Source organism: Hypanus sabinus, chromosome 20, assembly GCF_030144855.1.
Source record: "Hypanus sabinus isolate sHypSab1 chromosome 20, sHypSab1.hap1, whole genome shotgun sequence".
Classification (NCBI taxonomy): Eukaryota; Metazoa; Chordata; class Chondrichthyes; order Myliobatiformes; family Dasyatidae; genus Hypanus; species Hypanus sabinus.
The window spans coordinates 5,497,322-5,515,109 of record NC_082725.1 but is presented as its reverse complement, the minus strand read 5'-3'; the positions used below and the strand labels follow the sequence as shown (position 1 = coordinate 5,515,109).

The 17,788-nt window shown below is 41.3% G+C and overlaps 2 protein-coding genes across 7 annotated transcripts in view; one reads left to right on the top strand and one right to left on the bottom strand.

Annotated features, from left to right (window-relative positions):
- LOC132378243 (retinoic acid receptor beta-like) overlaps nt 1-2,220 on the bottom strand; it is a 205,980-nt gene extending 203,760 nt beyond the window's left edge. The window contains exon 1 of one of the 2 annotated variants that reach the window (XM_059944989.1): nt 1,576-2,220. In XM_059944989.1, the coding sequence (XP_059800972.1) occupies nt 1,576-1,732 (157 nt within the window). In that variant the 5' untranslated portion in view covers nt 1,733-2,220. The remainder of the gene's footprint in view (nt 1-1,575) is intronic. The other variant, XM_059944990.1, reaches the window with a different exon arrangement.
- Nucleotides 908-17,669, top strand: LOC132378244 (uncharacterized). Of its 5 annotated transcripts, none has more exons than XR_009506940.1 (4): nt 908-1,206; nt 2,628-2,683; nt 11,859-11,939; nt 17,016-17,669. XR_009506940.1 is itself a non-coding variant. In XM_059944991.1 (3 exons), the coding sequence occupies exons 1-3, from the start codon at nt 1,979-1,981 to the stop codon at nt 17,175-17,177; spliced, it is 948 nt and encodes a 315-aa protein (XP_059800974.1). In that variant the 3' UTR covers nt 17,178-17,669. The 5 variants fall into 5 exon arrangements, 1 of the variants encoding a protein (XP_059800974.1); XR_009506937.1 differs by having other exon boundaries at nt 11,824-11,939; XR_009506938.1 differs by having other exon boundaries at nt 11,819-11,939.
- The last annotated feature ends 119 nt before the right edge of the window (nt 17,670-17,788 follow it).

Genomic DNA, 17,788 nt, shown 5'->3' with positions numbered 1-17,788 from the left:
TTTTTTTTCCCCTTTTAACGCCTGAAATTGCTGATTGTACATCAAACAGGTAATTTAAGTGTCTCTTACAACATTATTACATTACTAAAACCTCAGTATTGTCAGCTCTCTCAATCTCCTTTTCATTAGAGTGGCACAATGAAAGAAAGGTTTTTCAGATCTGTGGCTGGGCAATGCTATCAATCTGTAGTCGCTGCTAAACACAGGCCACGAAGTGCTTAACGAGGAACAGCGCGCCAGGAAATACTGAGGTCTGTGGTCGCTGCTATTCCGGGGCAATATTACCTCCAGATTTACCCTCCAGAATCTGCTTTTGTACCGTAGTTGTCCCTGAAGCAACGTTCAAATAAAAGCCCGTTTAACGTTATATAAAATATCATTTGACAGCCTAGCGTATCCCTGAATGCTACATATATATAGTAATATTGTGTTTTTCAACTTGCATTAGAAACATCAAATCTCTTCAAAAAGAAACAGAAAATATTCTTATAAATTATATTTGCGTTGGCGGTTGAAACTAAAATCGGAATTATATCCTGCACATAATGGCCTTAAAATGTCCAAGGCAAAGTCAAACGATAAACACTTCGATATGAATAAACGAGGCAGTTGCAAAATGAAAATATTATTCGACACATTAAGGGGTGCGCGCCACTACCTAACCTTAACGAAAATAACACTTTTTTTTGTGAGAGACGCACTTAGCTATGAAATAATTTTAAAAATCTATTTTTTTCACGTTTGTAATCGATGTCAGCGGGTTTGGCTATTCCTTTGACTGTTGTGCTAATGCTTTATCGGCAATTTTTCGTTTATTAAACCAGAAACAATGTTTCTGATAAGGTAAAGTCTTTATTTGTTTTATCTAAATGGTTTTAAATAACGTCTGAGAGTTACAAGAGAGGCAGAACGATAATGAAAAGCCACTTCGCCGACAATATTAAAAATAAAACTCCCACACGCACTTATTCTGCTGCAAATACCGTTCAGCGATTCCATTACAGAGGGAAATAAAACCCGGTGGAAATGAATGAACGAAAGTGACACTTTAGAAAAGAACCGCTTTAAATTTTCTGCCTAGTGCAGACAGACAGCTAAGGAGGGACTGATGGAGATTTATTGGAAACTGTGTCTAGCGAGAGACGGAGCAACCCTCTCCAGCTCCCTGCTTGCTAGCAGCCTTCAAACGGGGGAAAACTGAGAGAAGTGAGTGTTGCATTTCCAAATTTGTGTTTTTTCCCCCCTAATCTTAACGCTTGCACCACTGTTTACTAACTAACTGCATTCCTCGGCACTCTGTGTAAAGATGCGAAAGCCAGTGCAGAAGTGACGAAAAGTAACCACTGCTGTCACACTAGACTCCCTGCCTGCCAACCACGGCAAAACGCTGATGCCCACTACAGATTAAAACTGTCCAGGGACAGATGAGGGAAGAGGAGAGAGGGGCTGTGTGTTAGAGAAGGGGGAGAGAGAGAGAGAGAGAGAGAGAGAGAGAGAGAGGAAAGCACAACATAAGCGGACATGCAACGTTTTCTATCATATGCATTATGAACGATAATGATAAACACAACCTACATTGAGTGCTGGGTTTCGGTTGCCATTCCCTGTGTGTCAGTCCATTGAAGCATGCGGTCAGAGCTTTCTCTTGGAGCATGCAAGAAGACGGGCTCGGAGTGTAGAAATCCAGCATCTGACCAGGACTGACTGCGAGGACATCCATGCAGTCAAACATGACGGGAGGCTGAAGCCCGCAAACCTGCGAAGCCAACACTGGTTCTCTCTCTCTCGCTCTCTCTGGGTGTGGGGAAATTTGCAAACGAAAAAAAAAGTTGTCCGAACTCCCATCAAAACTCTGCCCTTATATTTTGTTTCTTTTTCCTTCCCTCTTCTTTTTTTTTCTCTCTCTCTCTTGGCACGCCGGGCTGTTTTCCCATGAATTAAGACAGACAACACGGCTAAAAGCCTGTCACCGATCCAAATGATCACTTGCCATTTTCACCAACAACACCCTCCCCTCAAGGCAGTTTACAGCGCTCTATTCGAGATAATAATAAATAATAAAAAAGGGGAGAGGGGTGAGGTTTGGAGTGGGGCGGGTATTGGAAGGGTGAGTCCAGCGCTGCGCCCCGGAGGCTCTGGTCTCGCTGCGCGGACAATGCCCCAGCGCTGTCCGGCCGCTGGCCACGCTAACTCTCCCCCCTCCGCTCCCCGTCCAACCCCGCTCGGCTTTTTCCACCCCACCAAAGTGGCTGGTCCCTCTCACTTCCTACTCCTTGTGTCAAAAAGAGAAGGGGATAAAAAAAAACACCCCAGCCTTCCTCAGTTGCAGAGACTGCGCTGCCTAATGTATGCGAGTGAACTTTCTCTGAACCGCAGCCAGCCTGCTAACCTTGAAATGACCCAGCCTTGCCTGACATCACTAGCTCCCAGGATCCTTGCACAGAGCCGCAGAAGCCCACAGCAAGGCAGGCTCGGGCTGCATCCGAGAGGGAGAGCCCACCACTGTACAGAGAGGACGGGTGGGGTAATCGGGGCAAACAGATCCAGTGCATTAAAGACACCCCGCCGGGGAAAAATGCAACATGCCCCTCCCCCGGCAAATCATAAACATGATCATCTTTCTGCAGATGCTGGAAATCCAGAGCAACACACAGACGCACAAAGCGCTGGAGGAACTCAGCAGGTCAGGCAGCATCTATGGAGGGGAATAAACAGTCGATGTTTCGGGCCGGGACCCTTCATCGGGGCTGGAAAGGGAGCGGCGAGAAGCCAGAATTTCCCTCGCAACAGCGGGCGCGCAACATCTGCTGTCTTTATCCTTTATTAGAGCTTCTTAATTTCTTGATCAACCCAGAGACGGGGAGGGGGGAGGTGGTGGGGAAGGCGTGTGGAAACTAAAGACAGTCATACAGAAGTTTTCAGTAAGAAAACCCTGCTCTGTTCATATTAATCATGTACTTTCAATATAGTTTTCTGTTGGCCAGGTGGACCTTTATATTTAACGATGGGTGGGTGAAGTTATTCCTTAACATAAATATGGTCATTTTCATATATACATTTATCTATTTCTTTATTTATTGTTTTATTTTGCTTAGACAAACAGTGCTGACCAGGCCCTTCAACTCAACCAAATGCACCACCCAGCAACTAACATATTTAACCCTAGTCTAATCACAGTCTAGAAGGAGGCCACTTCTGTAGAAAAATTTGCCAAGAACAACCATGGTCAAAGACCATGATCGCCTACGTCATAAGACACAGCTCATAATGAATGAATGAACGAATTACAGATCAGTTTACAATGATGCCTTCGGACTGTAGGACAGGAGCACCCGGAGGAAACCCTCACACTCATGGGGAGAACGTACAAAGTCCTTACAGACAATGTTGGAATTGAACTCCAGAATCTCCTGAGCTGTCATCGAGTCCTACCCTGGGCCCTGTTATATATACAGTACATAATTAACATTGGGAGTTATTTGAGTACCTGATCATTTATTTTAAATTTGACACCTTTAATTACGTTGCCAACTTTATCAGTTTCCAGCAGGTCAATTTTGAGTTGTTGTGTAATATTGTGGAAATTCTACATACAAAATTTCAAAACTTTTTCTGAAATATGAGCTGGAAGCTAAAGAGAAGTTTGAGAATGCATGGTAAAATGGAACCATTGTTGGCATCTGTGTTAACTTTCACAAGAGCTCCAACATACCACAGCAATTTCCTAATACATGTAAATATACACATTAATATATAGTCACTGGCCACTTCATGAGGTACCTTCTGCTCCTAATAAAGTGGACACTGAGTGTATGTTCATGGTCTTCTGCTGCTGTAGCCCATCCACTTCAAGGTTCAATGTGTTGTGCCTTCAGAGATGCTCTTCTGCACACCACTGTTGTAACATGTAGTTATTTGAGTTACTGTCACCTTCCGGTCAGCTTGAACCAGTCCAGTCATTCTCCTCTGTCCTCTCTCATTAACAAGGTGTCTTTACTCACAGAACTGCTACTCATTGTTTTTTTAATTTTCACGCCATTCTCTGAAAACTCTCGAAACTGCTGTACCTGAAAATGCCAGGAGATGAGCAGGTTTTGATCATTCAATGGTCAAAGTCACTTAGGTCACATTTCTTCTCCATTCTGATGGTTGTTCTGAACGACAACTGAACCTCTTGACCATGTCTGCATGCTTTCATGCATTGAGTTGACCATGGAGTAATTGTTGATGAGTGACAGGGTTGTTTCAGTATCTCAGAAACAGTTGATCTAATTTTTTTTGCGCAAGAAACATGGAACATCCAGTGAGTGGTATTTCTATGGGCAAAAATGGTTTGTTAATGAGAGAGGCAACAGCAGAATGGCCAGACTGTTTCAGAAGAATCAGTATCAGGTTTATTATCACTGGCATGTGTCACGAAATTTGTTAACTTAGCAGCAGCAGTTCAATGCAATACATAGTATAGAAGAAAATAAATCAATCAATCAATCAATTACAGTATCAGCAATCAACACGGGTTCAATGTCCATTTAGGAATTGGATGGCAGAGGGGAAGAAGCTGTTCCTGAATCGCTGAGTGTGTGCCTTCAGGCTTCTGTACCTCCTACCTGATGGTAACAGTGAGAAAAGGGCATGCCCTGGGTGCTGGAGGTCCTTAATAATGGATGCTGCCTTTCTAAGACACCGCTCGTTGAAGGTGTCCTGGGTACTTCATAGCCTAGTACCTAAGATGGAGCCAATTAAATTTACAAATGCAACAGCAACTCAACTAACCTTGTGCTACAACAGTGGTGTACAGAAGAGTATCTCTAAATGCACAACTTGAAGTGGATGAGCTACAGCAAAGTGCCACAAGCATAGATCCAGTGGCCACATTAATAGGTATAGGAGGTACCTAATAAAGTGGCCACTGAGTGTACATGCATCATAATAGTGAATAGGCAAAACCGATGCTATTATTCCCCACCCATTTCCTTGAGCACACATTAAAGCAGAGTGAAATGGTAACTGATGAGTGATGTGCATTTGCTGTTAAAGAGGGGACAATGGTAGCCCAGTGTTTTACAGACAGGATCAGAAATGTCTCGGAGACCCTGATCAAAGTCCAAAGTAAATTCATTAACAAAGTATGTACAGTATATGTCACTACATACTACCCTGAGTTTTGTCTTCTTGCAGGCATTTACAGTAAAAAAAAGAAAGACAATAGAATCAATGAAAAACTACAAAGATGAACAAACATCTAATTTGCAAATGAAGACAAACTGTGCAAATATTTTAAAAAATAAGAAAAATAAATAAGTAATAAATACTATCGAGGACATGAGCTGTAGAATCTTTGAAAGTGAGTCCAGAGGTTATGGAATCAGTTCAGTGTTGATGTGAGTGAAGTTATTCACACTGGTTCAAGAGCCTGATGGTTGTAGGGTAATACTGTCCCTGACCTGAGGCTTCTATACCTCCTTACCTCCTTCCCTACAGTAGTAACAAGAAGAGTGTATGAGCCGAATGCAGACAGATGCTGCTTTCTTGTGGCAGTGCTCAATGGAGATGTGCTCAGTGGTGGGGAGGGATGTGTCTGTGATGGACTGGGCTGTGTCCCATCCCTGGGCATTGGTATTTCCATACCAGGCTGTGATTCAACCATTCAGGATACTCTCCACTGTGCATCTATAGAAGTTTGTCAAAGTTACATGATATGACTCATTGTCAGTTGCAAACCAGAAGTGACTTCAAATTACTTGGCGAATTATCATTTTGCCATGATAGTGTATGGTAAGTGCAATGCTGTAACAGCTACTGGAGTTTGGAGTTCAATTCCAACATTGTCTGTAAGGAGTTTGTACCTTCTTCCCTAAGAGCATTTGGGTTTCCTCCAGGTGCTTCGGTTTCCTCCCAGCTTAAAGGCGTACTGGTTAGTAGGTTATTTGGCCATTTTAAATTGTCTTGTGATTAGGCTAGTGTTAAACAGGTGAGTTGCTGAGCAGTGTGACTCATTGGGCCAAATTGTGCTATATGGTTAAACAATAAAAAAAAAGCAGAAGGGAACAAAAGCTTTCTGTCACTCAGACTTCACTTCAAAGCATAATTTTAAGGTAACTGCAAAGATCCTCCCATGACTCTCTGTAAAATGGAAACACTGATTTTCAGTTCTGAACCAAAACATCATTTTGAATGCAGGCTCTGAATCAGGTAAAGAAGCAACCTTTTAGTACCTGCATTCAACACATGGGCACACCTTACTGATATGATCTGTACATAAAAGTACAGAAGCTTTCTTCCATTATGCTCATATAAGAGCTGAATACGAATGAAGCTTCCATAATAAATGAGAGACCTGTGGAATTTAAGTGTCCCGCACTGTATAGATAACCTCTTGTAATTTTAGAGATGATAATGGAAGAGTTGAAGGAATATCTTATAACATCTGATGTTCTGCATCTATTCAGTATGTAAACAGGATGTGTGGAGACACTTGCAGGCTGCCCCAGCGTACCCTTGGGTGAGTTGGTTGTTAATACAACTGACAGATTTCACTGGATTTCGGCCCGAAACATCGTCACTACCCCCTCCCATAGATGCTGTCTGGCCTGCTGAGTTTTCCAGCATTTTGTGTTTTTATTTGACAGATTTCACTGTATGTTTTGATGTACACATGATAAATAAATTGTAATCTTGAAGATCTTGAATCTTGTACATAACTCACCTTCATCTGAAATAAAAGGATACACATGCTTGCTGGAAAAATTAAATAGTTCACAGAATGCAAAAGCCCACTTTTAACAAAGAATCTACAAAAGAATGAGGTTAAACTGTCCAGATCCTATTGTCCAATTTCTTCATTATTTTTTTCCCAGAAGAATTAATTAAAATTTGGAAGAACTCAGCAACTCACACAGCATCTATGGAGAGGAACAAACAGTTGACATTTCAGACAGAGACCCTTGGATGAGATGAGGAGGGAGTCTTTTAGCCAGAAGGTGGTGAATCATTCTCATGGATGGCTGTGGCGGCCAACTTATTTGGTACATTTAAAGCAGAGGTTTATAGGCTTTTAATGAGTCAGGGTGTCAAAGTTTACAAGGAGAAGGTGGTTTGAGAGGGATAATAAATCAGTCATGATGGAATGGTGGAGTATACTCATTGGGCTGAATGGCCTCATTATGCTCTGATGTGTTGTGGTCTTAGGGTCTAATTTGGATGGGTAGGACTCGATCTGTAGAACTCCAGCTTGGCACATTCACTGGTGGATTAAGCAGTTTGGAGAACAAATTTATGCTTAACACTGATCTTCTTGAATTCCATCTCTATGTATTTTCTGCATGTATTCTACAAAGAGAGTGAACTACTTGGGTATCATTTCTGATGAGCTAAGTCAAGCAGTGGTTCTTCATCTAGGAGTCTTGTGATTGGCAGGAGGTGGAATCTTTCCTTGTCACTGCAGGAAGCTTGCAAATGCACATCAGCAAAACGGTTTGTATTTTATCCTGAGTAACTCAGTAATGAATAATTCCTCACATTAGATCTCCATCGGCTGATTTGACTGGTAGTAGTTCAGTACCAGGAAATGTACAGAACTCTTCTAATGAATTCCAGACACTTCCAATATACACTCAGTGGCCACTTTGTTAGTACACCTGCCCATTAGTGCAAATATTTAAATGGGGGAGAAATGTGATCTTAGTGACTTTGACTGTGGAGTGATTGTTGGTGCTCGATGGGGTGGTTTGAGTATCTCAGAAACTGCTGACCTCCTGGGATTTTCACACAACAGTCTCTAGAGTTTACAGGGAATGGTGCGAAAAACAAACAAAAACATCCAGTGAGTGGAAGTTATGTGTGTGAAAACACCATGTTAATGAGAGAGGTCAGAGGCAAATGGACAGACTGATACGAACTAACAGGAAAGTGATAATAACTCAAATAAACATGTGTTGTGCAGAAGAGATTCTCTGAATGTCAAACCTTGAAATGGATGGGCTACAGCAGCAGAAGATCACACTGCGTTCCACTCCTGTGTGCAATAAAGTGGCCATTGAGTGTGCCACTATATCCTATCTTATATAAATGGAGCTCTTTAATACCAATCCACATGAACAATAATATCAGAAAGCTGTTTATTGTTTAGCTAGATTACTAGAACTCAGAGTTATAATTAAATATGACAGTGTTACTAAAATAAATATGGTATAATTGCTTTGCTGTAATCAGAATAGTTCCCTAACTGAAATATCTTCATGATGATATTTTGTTGTACACAATGAACATGGTTTTAGCCAATTAGCCAAGTTGAAATTGGGGTCTAGAACTCTTTCTCCGGAACATAACACCCAGCAGGAGACTCTCTAATATTTCCAGAAAGGTCCAAAAGCTCAACAGATCATGGGAGTGAGATCGGACCACCCAATGACATAGAACACTGGAGGGAGATATTAAAGATGACCTTTCTAACACTCACCTGCAGGGAAACCAGCTCCAATGTCCAACCACTAATGAAAGCTCCAAAAACCCCAGCTGACGTGAGCGACAATTACTAGAACTGTAATGCAGAATGCAATTCACTGCAGAAATTAGGTCTCGAATTTCACCCCAAGCCTACCAGTTATATGGAACTAAGATAAATGTTTCAAGTTTTTTGTCCCAATTGTGTATCTGCTTGCTATCAGAGCAACATAGTGCTGACGTGACCCAAAAGTGTACACAAATCTTCACAGAACCTGTTACCCTCGCTGGTCACCACAACTACTGCTGAAGAGCTTGAACGTGATGCCATTTCTTGACATTAGGGTCTTCCTGGCGGTGGCTACCTCCATAACCTGATCATCTCTATTGCAATGGAGGCTGAAGAAGACAGTCTGTCCTCCGGTTAGCAGATCATGTATGTATTACGGCGTGCTAGCAATGACTGGATCCAGGTACAGAGGAACAACAAATTCCCATGTAGAGATGGAAACAAGTTTTATACAAAGAGTTCCAACAGAACATCAGAGGCTTGACTGACCAACACCGCATGACAAATCATGCTCAGGACAAGGACCCTGAGATAAGTGCTAATCAGGAGTCCGCTTTAAGTCATCACGGAGTATGGCAAATCCATGCCAGTGAAAATAAACTTGACTAGATCAAACAGAAAGCACAAGGGTTTAACGACTCTAGTTAAGATAACAGGTGTTCTAGAAACCTCAAAGACCAACCATCTGTGGTCAGTTGCACAGGCCCAAAGGGCTTATGACAGTATGTGCATGGGTGGAAGGAACGGAGCTTCTTGCACTGCTTGATATGTTCTGTTGTTATTTTATTCTGTATTGGGAAGTTGGGGACCAGTGTCTGCAAATCCGTGAGTTCGCTGGTGGCTGGAGGGTTAAGCCAGCCTGTCCTGGGGTTAGAGGACTGCGTACGTGCACAGGGAGGAGGAATGTGGCTTGTTTCACTGTTGTTGCTTTGTTGTTTGGTGTGTTGTTCTGCTGAAGATTGTGGGCATGCACCATAATGTGAGGTGACACTTGCAGGCATCCCCCACATCCTTGGGTGTGTTCATTGTTAATGCAAACAATGCATTTCAATGTGATAAATAAATCACATTGACCATTTACTATTAATCATGATTCTCTGTGATGTTTCTGTGCATTCAGATTACATAGAACATAGAATAGTTCAGCACATTACAGGCCCTTTAGCCCACAATGTTGAGCCGACCCTCAAACCCTGCCTCCCATATAACCCCACCTTAAATTCCTCCATATACCTGTCTAGTAGTCTCTTAAACTTCACTAGTGTGTTTGCCTCCACCACTGACTGAGGCAGTGCATTCCATGCACTAACCACTCTCTGAGTAAAAAACCTTCCCCTAATATCCCCCTTGAACTTCCCTCCCCTTACCTTAAAGCCAAGTCCTCTTGTTCTGAGCAGTGGTGCCCAGGGGAAGAGGCGCTGGCTGTCCACTCTGTCTATTCCTCTTAATACCTTGTACACCTCTATTATGTATCTTCTCATCCTCTTTCTCTCCAAAGAGTAAAGCCCTAGCTCCCTTAATCTCTGATCATAATGCATACTCTCTAAACCAGGCAGCATCCTGGTAAATCTCCTCTGTACCCTTTCCAATGCTTCCACATCCTTCCTATAGTGAGGCGACCAGAACTGGACACAGTACTCCAAGTGTGGCCTAACAAGAGTTTTATAGAACTGCATCATTACATCGCAACTCTTAAATTCTATCCCTCGACTTGTGAAAGCTAACACCCCATAAGCTTTCTTAACTACCCTATCCACCTGTGAGGCAACTTTCAGGGATCTGTGGACATGTACCCACAGATCCCTCTGCTCCTCCACACTACCAAGTATCCTGCCATTTACTTTGTACTCTGCCTTGGAGTTTGTCCTTCCAAAGTGTACCACCTCACACTTCTCTGGGTTTTTACTCCATCTGCCATAGGTTGTTGTACCAGACCACGAGATGTGGTCTAAAAAAAAGTTTTTGTAAAACGATGGTCATAGACCAACTAATTCTGCCAATACAAGGTGGTCAATTGCCCTTGAATGTAATTATTGCATTTTAACTGAAGGTTCAATAAGAAATGCTGATTGCTGAATGCAGCAGAGAGTATTTTCTGCAATGTTTAAGTAGCTGAAGGTATGTTTTTTTAAGTGGCCCATATAAACACATCACAACCTTGTCGTGGTTTGGAGAGTTGCGTGCCTCAATGGCCCGGAGAGCTACATGACTTGGTTCTTGGTAGGGTCACCCATGCCAAACAGGTCAAAGGGAAGAGGCCAGACTAAGAATGGTTCACCGGTCTTTCAGGTTCGGGGTTCAGCTCAGGGATAACAAGCCTGACTTGTCAAACAAAACTTATACGGAAAAAGCGATGAAGAATCCTTTTCCATCAGTGTAAGTCTCCGCTGGGACTTACATGACTGACAGTAGTGTAAACTAAGAGAAAGCTACTGACGTGATGAAGGAAGCCCTGAACGCGGCCAGAGATGGAGGACCCTCATTGCTGCATAAACGGCAGTGGCGTAATGGGCAGTAAAAAAATATAAACACATTCTATTTAAAAAGATGACTGATTTTCCATCTCAATAAATTGTACTTCCAATTTCAGAATCACATTTTATCTGCTTCATACCAGCTACCTAAATCAATAAAATAATTTAACATAAACCAAATAAACACAAGTACTTAACAGTCAAAAGAAATATTATTTCTGTTGTACTTGATTCAAAAATGCAATTAGATTGCAGTTCTTTTCAAAAGAAAGGCATTCAAAGTCAAAGTCGCGTTTATTGTCAATTACACAAGAGCACAGATACAAGTTGAGTTCATTGTTATCTGCACAAGTACACCCGTGCACAGGTGATATGAAAAACTTACTTGCAGCATCACGGGCACAGAGCATCGGATAAGGTGCCACAATGGTTAGCGTGATACTATTACTGCTCAGGGTGTCAGAGTTCAGAGTTCAATTCCCGCGCCTCCTGTAAGGAGTTTGTATGTCCTCCCCATGGAAAGTGAAGATTTCCTCCCACAGTCCAAAGATGTACCAGTTAGGCTGTAAATTGTCTTGTAATTAGGCTGGGGTTAAACTGGATTGCTGGGGCAACATGTCTTGAAGAGCCCACCCCACTCTGTTTCATTAAATAAAGAAATATGCAGCATTCACAAGAAAAACAAAAATTAAGCATGTACTTTGCAAAATTTTAAAAAATAAAAACACAGTTAAAATATATAAAGTTAATTTTAGTGCAAAGTGTGGTGATCAGTGTTTCTGTCGGTCGGTTCAAGAACCAAATGGTTGAAGGGAAGTAACTGTTCTTGAAGTGCAGATGTGGGACCTTAGGCTTCTGTATCTCCTGCCCAGTGGGAACTGCGAGAAGATGGCACGCCCTGGAAAGTGGGAATCTGTAATGAGCGATGTTGTCCTGTGAAGGCAGAACCTCCCGTAAGTTTTACTGATGGTGGATATTGCTAAACTGCGATGATTGTAGTTTTGTCAGTTGGTTCAAAAAAGTTGAGTTTCAGTGTTGTCATATGTACAAGTCCATGTATGCACAGGTGTGATGAAAAATGTTCTTGCAGCAGGATCACAGACACAGAGCATCAAACTGAATGGTTAAAGGAAAGCAGCTCTTCTTGAACCTGGTGACAATTATCATTGTGATTTTTTTCAACGTTGCTTCTTTCAGCCAATATCAGTCACATTATACTTACGTTAGCGGTGTGGAGAGAATACATTTGTATGTCTGTTTGCTTTATGATTCAGTTTTCATTACCTTCAACTTTCAATAAAAATTTATGAAGTATGAAATCTGTAGATCTTTGAAACTACAGCTCATGTAAGATACAGAATGCATTTACTCTGTCTGTAATTCCAGTATCTTTTAATTACATGCCAATCAAAATGACCTAATAACATTTAAAAGGTGTTGGATTACTATATTTTCTCTCCACAATAAAAGATGAGTAACCACCAATACCCATCAGCTTTCTATAATGTACCACGGCAGAGTAACACAACACCATCAGTAAATCTATGTGGATTCTGCTGACTGGTGGACATCACCAAATTGGATTCCAAAATTATATATATAATTTTATAAATCACATTTTTCTATCATAGATTTATTAAAATATATTTTTCAGAGCTAGGACACTTCATTCATTAATAATTAGTCTTCCACATTATTGCCAGTATTACTAATGTCTTTTCAGTTGAATATTGGGAGGGTTTTATCCTGAATGTTGGCAGGAGTATATTGGTTACTTTTAATTAAACTTAATGTCAATGGAGCTGTCTTAAAGGTAAAAAAAATATAAATTCACTTTCATTAGAATTCAGTTTCATTTAGGAAAACAAGATTTGTCATATGTACATCGCAACATACAATGAATGTATCTTTTATATCAGTCCGAGGATGTGCTGGGGGCAGCATGTAAGTGTTACTACTGGTGCCAACATACCATGCCCACAACTTACTAACCCTAACTGGTACATCTTTGGACTGTGAGAGGAAACTGGAGTACCTGAAGGAAATATACGCGGCCACGGGAAGAATGTACAAACTCCTTACATACAACAGTGGGAATTGAACTCTGATCTTGCACCCAGCAAGGTAAAGCATTACACTAACTGCTATGCTACCGTGCTGATCACAAGTGCCTCAAGAAGAACATTACATCTGAATGCCAAGTATTCCAAAACTGCAAGCATATTCTCAGTAAAAAATTCATAATTGAACCTATCACTTCCCAGCATCTCACGGCATTCCCCCAACCCTCACTCATCCACCTTCACCCTTATCTGGGTCACCTATCACCTCCACCTCCCCCCACCTTCAATTTTGGCTTCTTTCCCTTTCCTCTTCCATCCTGATGAAGAGTCTCGGTCCGAAATGTTGACTGTTTATTCCCCTCCATAGATCCAGCCTGATTTGCTGAGTTCCTCCAGTACTTTCTGTGTTGCTCAAGATTTCCAGCATCTTCCTCTGTTTCTTTAATTGAAATGTTTCCCCATTTGAATCTATATCCTATACCATACAGAGTTCTTACAATTTATGTTGACAGTGGATGTGAATTAGGAAGAGACTCCATGAAGTTACAAAGTAAGTTTACATGTACGTCACCATAAACAAATCCTGAGACTCATTTTCTTGTGGGGATACTCAGTAGATCCAAGAACCGTAATAAAGGTAGTGGAAGACCGCACCCAGCAGAATGGACAACAACCAATGTGCAAAAGACAAAAAAGAAATAATAATAATAATAATAAGTAAATAAGCAATACATATCGAGAAAGTGAGCCCATAGGTTGTGGGAACAGTTCAGTGATGGGCAAGTGAAGTAATTTTCTCTGTCCAAGGCAATGTGCTTGTATAGATGAGAAGGAGAAAATTATTACCAAATTTTGTTTTTAACCCGATTTCTTCCAAATGACTTGATCCTCTACTTGAACAGTCTTTAATAATTAATGATGCAAATAGTGGGACTATCGTTAGTTTCCAAAAGCAGGAAAGTGGGTGTAGAAGTTTTAGAGAGAGTGCGGGTTACCAGGAAAGGTATGTATGCACACTGATAGATTGATTAAGATGCCATATGGTTTGTTGGCCTTCATTGATCAGAGGATTGAGTTCAAGAACTGTGAGGTAATGTTGCAGCTCTATAAAACCCTGTTCAGAACGGAGCTCACAACATGGCCGCCATACGCGGCGCCATCTTGGTACCCTTGTGTTCACTTTTGATTTTGTAGATTTACAGGCCGACCAGCACAATCTGTACTGATTTAATGCAAACAACATATTTCACTGCACGTCTGACAAATAAAGCTAATTTGCAAAGATTTAATATTTGATCTTGAAAGAAGGATGTGGGATCTTTAGAAAAGGTGCAGAGGAGATTTTCCAGGATGCTGCCTGGATTAGAGATCATATCTTATGAGGATAGGTTGAGTGAGCTCGGGCTTTTCTGTTTCGATTGAAGCAGGACGAGAGGGGTATTGATAGAAGTGTACAAGATGATAAGAGACATAGATTCAAGTGGACAGCCAAAGACTTTTTTCCAGTGCAGAAATGGCTAATGGCCTCCAAAGATGGTCAGGCACAATAGGGAAATTCAAAAAATTCTTAGTAAGAAAACTGGTGAAGCACGTGGGAGGGAAGGTTTAGACTGATCTTGGAATAGGTTGAAGGGTTGGCACAACATTGTGGCCGAATGTCCTGTACTTTTGTATGTTTCATGCTCTAAATTTTGTTGATGTTACATGAGGAGTTTTTGCCTTGTATTTCCTGTATGTTTGCATTATTATGAGACAAGTGAGAGCCCCAGGGTGAATTCGCGATCACACAGAGTCTATAGGAGCAATTAAGAGCAGTGCAGCAGAGGAAGGTACACATTTCACAGTGAAACAGAACAAGTATTGTAGCATCTCCAGACAAGGGAAAGCAAATTATGGAAGACTGTCCCATACAAATATCTCCTGGTAGCTGGTAGTAGTGGGTTTCACAGAATCTTGGGGTCATGATTTGCATAGATCCATTTCTTTCACTGTTCACCTTGTACTGCTTCCCCTCTCCCCACCTTTTTATTCTGGATTCTTTTCCTTTCCTTTCCAGTCCTGAAGAAGGGCTGCAACATCAACTGTAAGTTCTCCTCCATAGATACTGCCTGACCTGCTGAGTTTTTTTAGCATTTTGTGTGCATCACTCAACCATTCTGGATTTACAGCCAGCAGAAAAGAAATAAAAGTAGAAAAATTGTAATTAACAAAAGAAAAGAAAACCCTTCCCATTTCCTAAAAATTCACTTTTATATGTAAAATAAACCGGAATACCATCATCCCTGGCACTGTGTTCCATGCACCCACCACTCTGGGTAGAAAACCTACCTCTGACAGCTCCTTTTTACTTTCCACCAAACACTTTGAAGTAATGCCCCCTTGTATCATTAAGGGCCAGTGGTGTAGTGGCTAGCCCAGGCAGTTTACAGTGCAACTATAAGATTGCAGTTCAATTCCCACTGTTTTCTGTAAGGAATTTGTAAATTCTCTTTGTGACCACATGCTCTGGTTTCCTCTCACAGTCTAAAGACCCGCAGGTTAGAAGGTTAATTGATGAGGAAAGCTTGACCACGATGGGTAGGATGGTATTGAAGCATAAGGCTATTACAGTGCTAGCGATTTGGATTCACTGTCTGTGGGTAGTTTGTACGATCTCCCTGTGACCATGTGGGTTTCCTCTGGGTACTCCAGTTTCCTCCCACATTTCAAAGACATATAAATTGGGGTTAGGAAGTTATGAGCATGCTATGTTGGCACCTGAAGTATGGTGACACTTGCAGACTGCCCCAGCACGATTCTCACTGATTTGATCTGACTCAGACAACATATTTTACTGTATGTTTTGATATACATGTGTCAAATGGAACCAATCTTCTTTCTTTAACTATTCTTTAGTGGAGGGTATTGGCAGGGGGAGGTAATCCTGATGTCAGAATCATGCCTTGTTATGATTTCACATAGATCAGTTATAACTTTTATTCAGATACTGCAGCCTACCCATTATGGACTCACTTTCAAGGACCCGTCATCTCATGTTCTTGATAGTTAAAGCTTGTTTATATATATATTTTTTCTTTTGTATCTGCACAGTTTGTTGTCCTTTTGCACATTGGTCGTTTGTCAGTCCTGTTGGGTGCGGTCTTTCATTAATTCCATTGTGTTTCTTGGATTTACAGTGAATGCCCACAATAAAATGAATCCCAGGGTTGTATATGGTGACATATATGTACTTTGATAGTAAATTTCCCTTGAACTTTTGAACTTTGATTAATAAGATGCTATTGCTGAAACAAGGATCTGTTCTTTCCTCACCAAGCTGCCTTTGCTGACGAACGTTTCAACACCCAGCACTTAGAATCCAGCGCCCTCCACCATCTGCCAGCCAGGACCACATCCTTCCCACTCAGGCAGCATAACCTTGACTCAGTCCCTTCAAAATTAAAAGGCATTGAGTAGATCTTGATGGTATCTCAAAAATTAATCAGAGAAAAATGTTATGAAAAATGCTTGCAAATTGATTAAAGCAGGAATTATGTGTTCTATTCCCCTCAATTCTCTTACCTTGATAAAACCCTGTTTAATAGAATATAGAACGTAGACCAGTACAGCACAGGAATGGACCACTGATGTGCCAATCCAATTAAATGAGTAATCAAATAGCCAACTAAACTAATACTCTCAGTCTACACAATATCCTTATCCTTCCATTTCCTCACATTCATGTGCCTATCTAAATGTCTCCTAAAGGTTTCTGTTCCTTCCATCACCACCCCAGGCAGCAAATTCCAGTCACCTCCGCTCTCTGTGTAAAAACTTGCTGTTTACATCTTCTTTGAAATTACCCCTTCTCAGCTTAAATGCACGCCCTCTGGTATTAGACATTTCAACGCAGAGATAAAAATACTGTCGGTCTACTCTGTCTATGCCTCTCATTATCTTATAAACCTCTATCTGATCTCTCCTCAGAGAAAACAACCTAAGTTTGCCCAACCGCTCAACATCGCACATCCTGGTAAACAACTTCTTCATCCTGTCCAAAGACTCGACGTCTGGGGTGACCAGAATTGTATGCAATACTCCAGGAGCTGCCTAGAGTTTTATAAAGTACTTGTAATTCGATATTTTTGAGCTAATCTTGTAGGTACAGGTAAGTCTGCCAATCCTACGCCCGCTGCAAGGAGCCATGTGCGATGGCGGCACATACTAGAAATATGGTTACAGCACCTAACGTACAACATTGCAAAAGACTGCAGCAGGCTGAAAGCTCAGCCAGCACTAGCCTCCCCACCATCAAGGACAGCTTCAAAAGATGTCCATCAGCAGGGCATGTTCTCTTCTCATTGCTACCATTAAAGTGGAGGTACAGGAGCCTGAGGACACACACTCAATGTTGTAGAAACAGCTTCTTCCCTTCCACCAACAGATTTCTGAATGGACCATGAACCCATGAACACTACTTCACTAATTTTGCTCTCTGTTTGCACTGTTTATTCAATTTAATTTAATTTATATGTATTTTTTATTGTACAGTAATTCATAGTGTTTTTATGTATTGCACTGTACTGCTACAAGACAACTAATTTCAGGACATATGTCTGTGATATTAAACCTGATTCTGTACATTCTAGTTCCTGTTCCTTATTCTTTTTTTAATAAAACCATAAGACCATTAAGACATAGGAACAGAATTAGGCCATTCAGCCCATCATGTCTTCCCCACCATTCAATCATGGCTGACT

Coding starts and splice junctions, on each gene's coding strand:
- LOC132378244 (XM_059944991.1), top strand. CDS start 1,979: ATGATCACTTGCCATTTTCACCAACAACACCCTCCCCTCAAGGCAGTT. Junction 2,684..11,858: donor GCGCTGGAGGAACTCAGCAG/GTCAGGCAGCAT, acceptor TCTCCTGCCCAG/TGGGAACTGCGAGAAGATGG. Junction 11,940..17,015: donor CTGTGAAGGCAGAACCTCCC/GTAAGTTTTACT, acceptor ATCTCTCCTCAG/AGAAAACAACCTAAGTTTGC.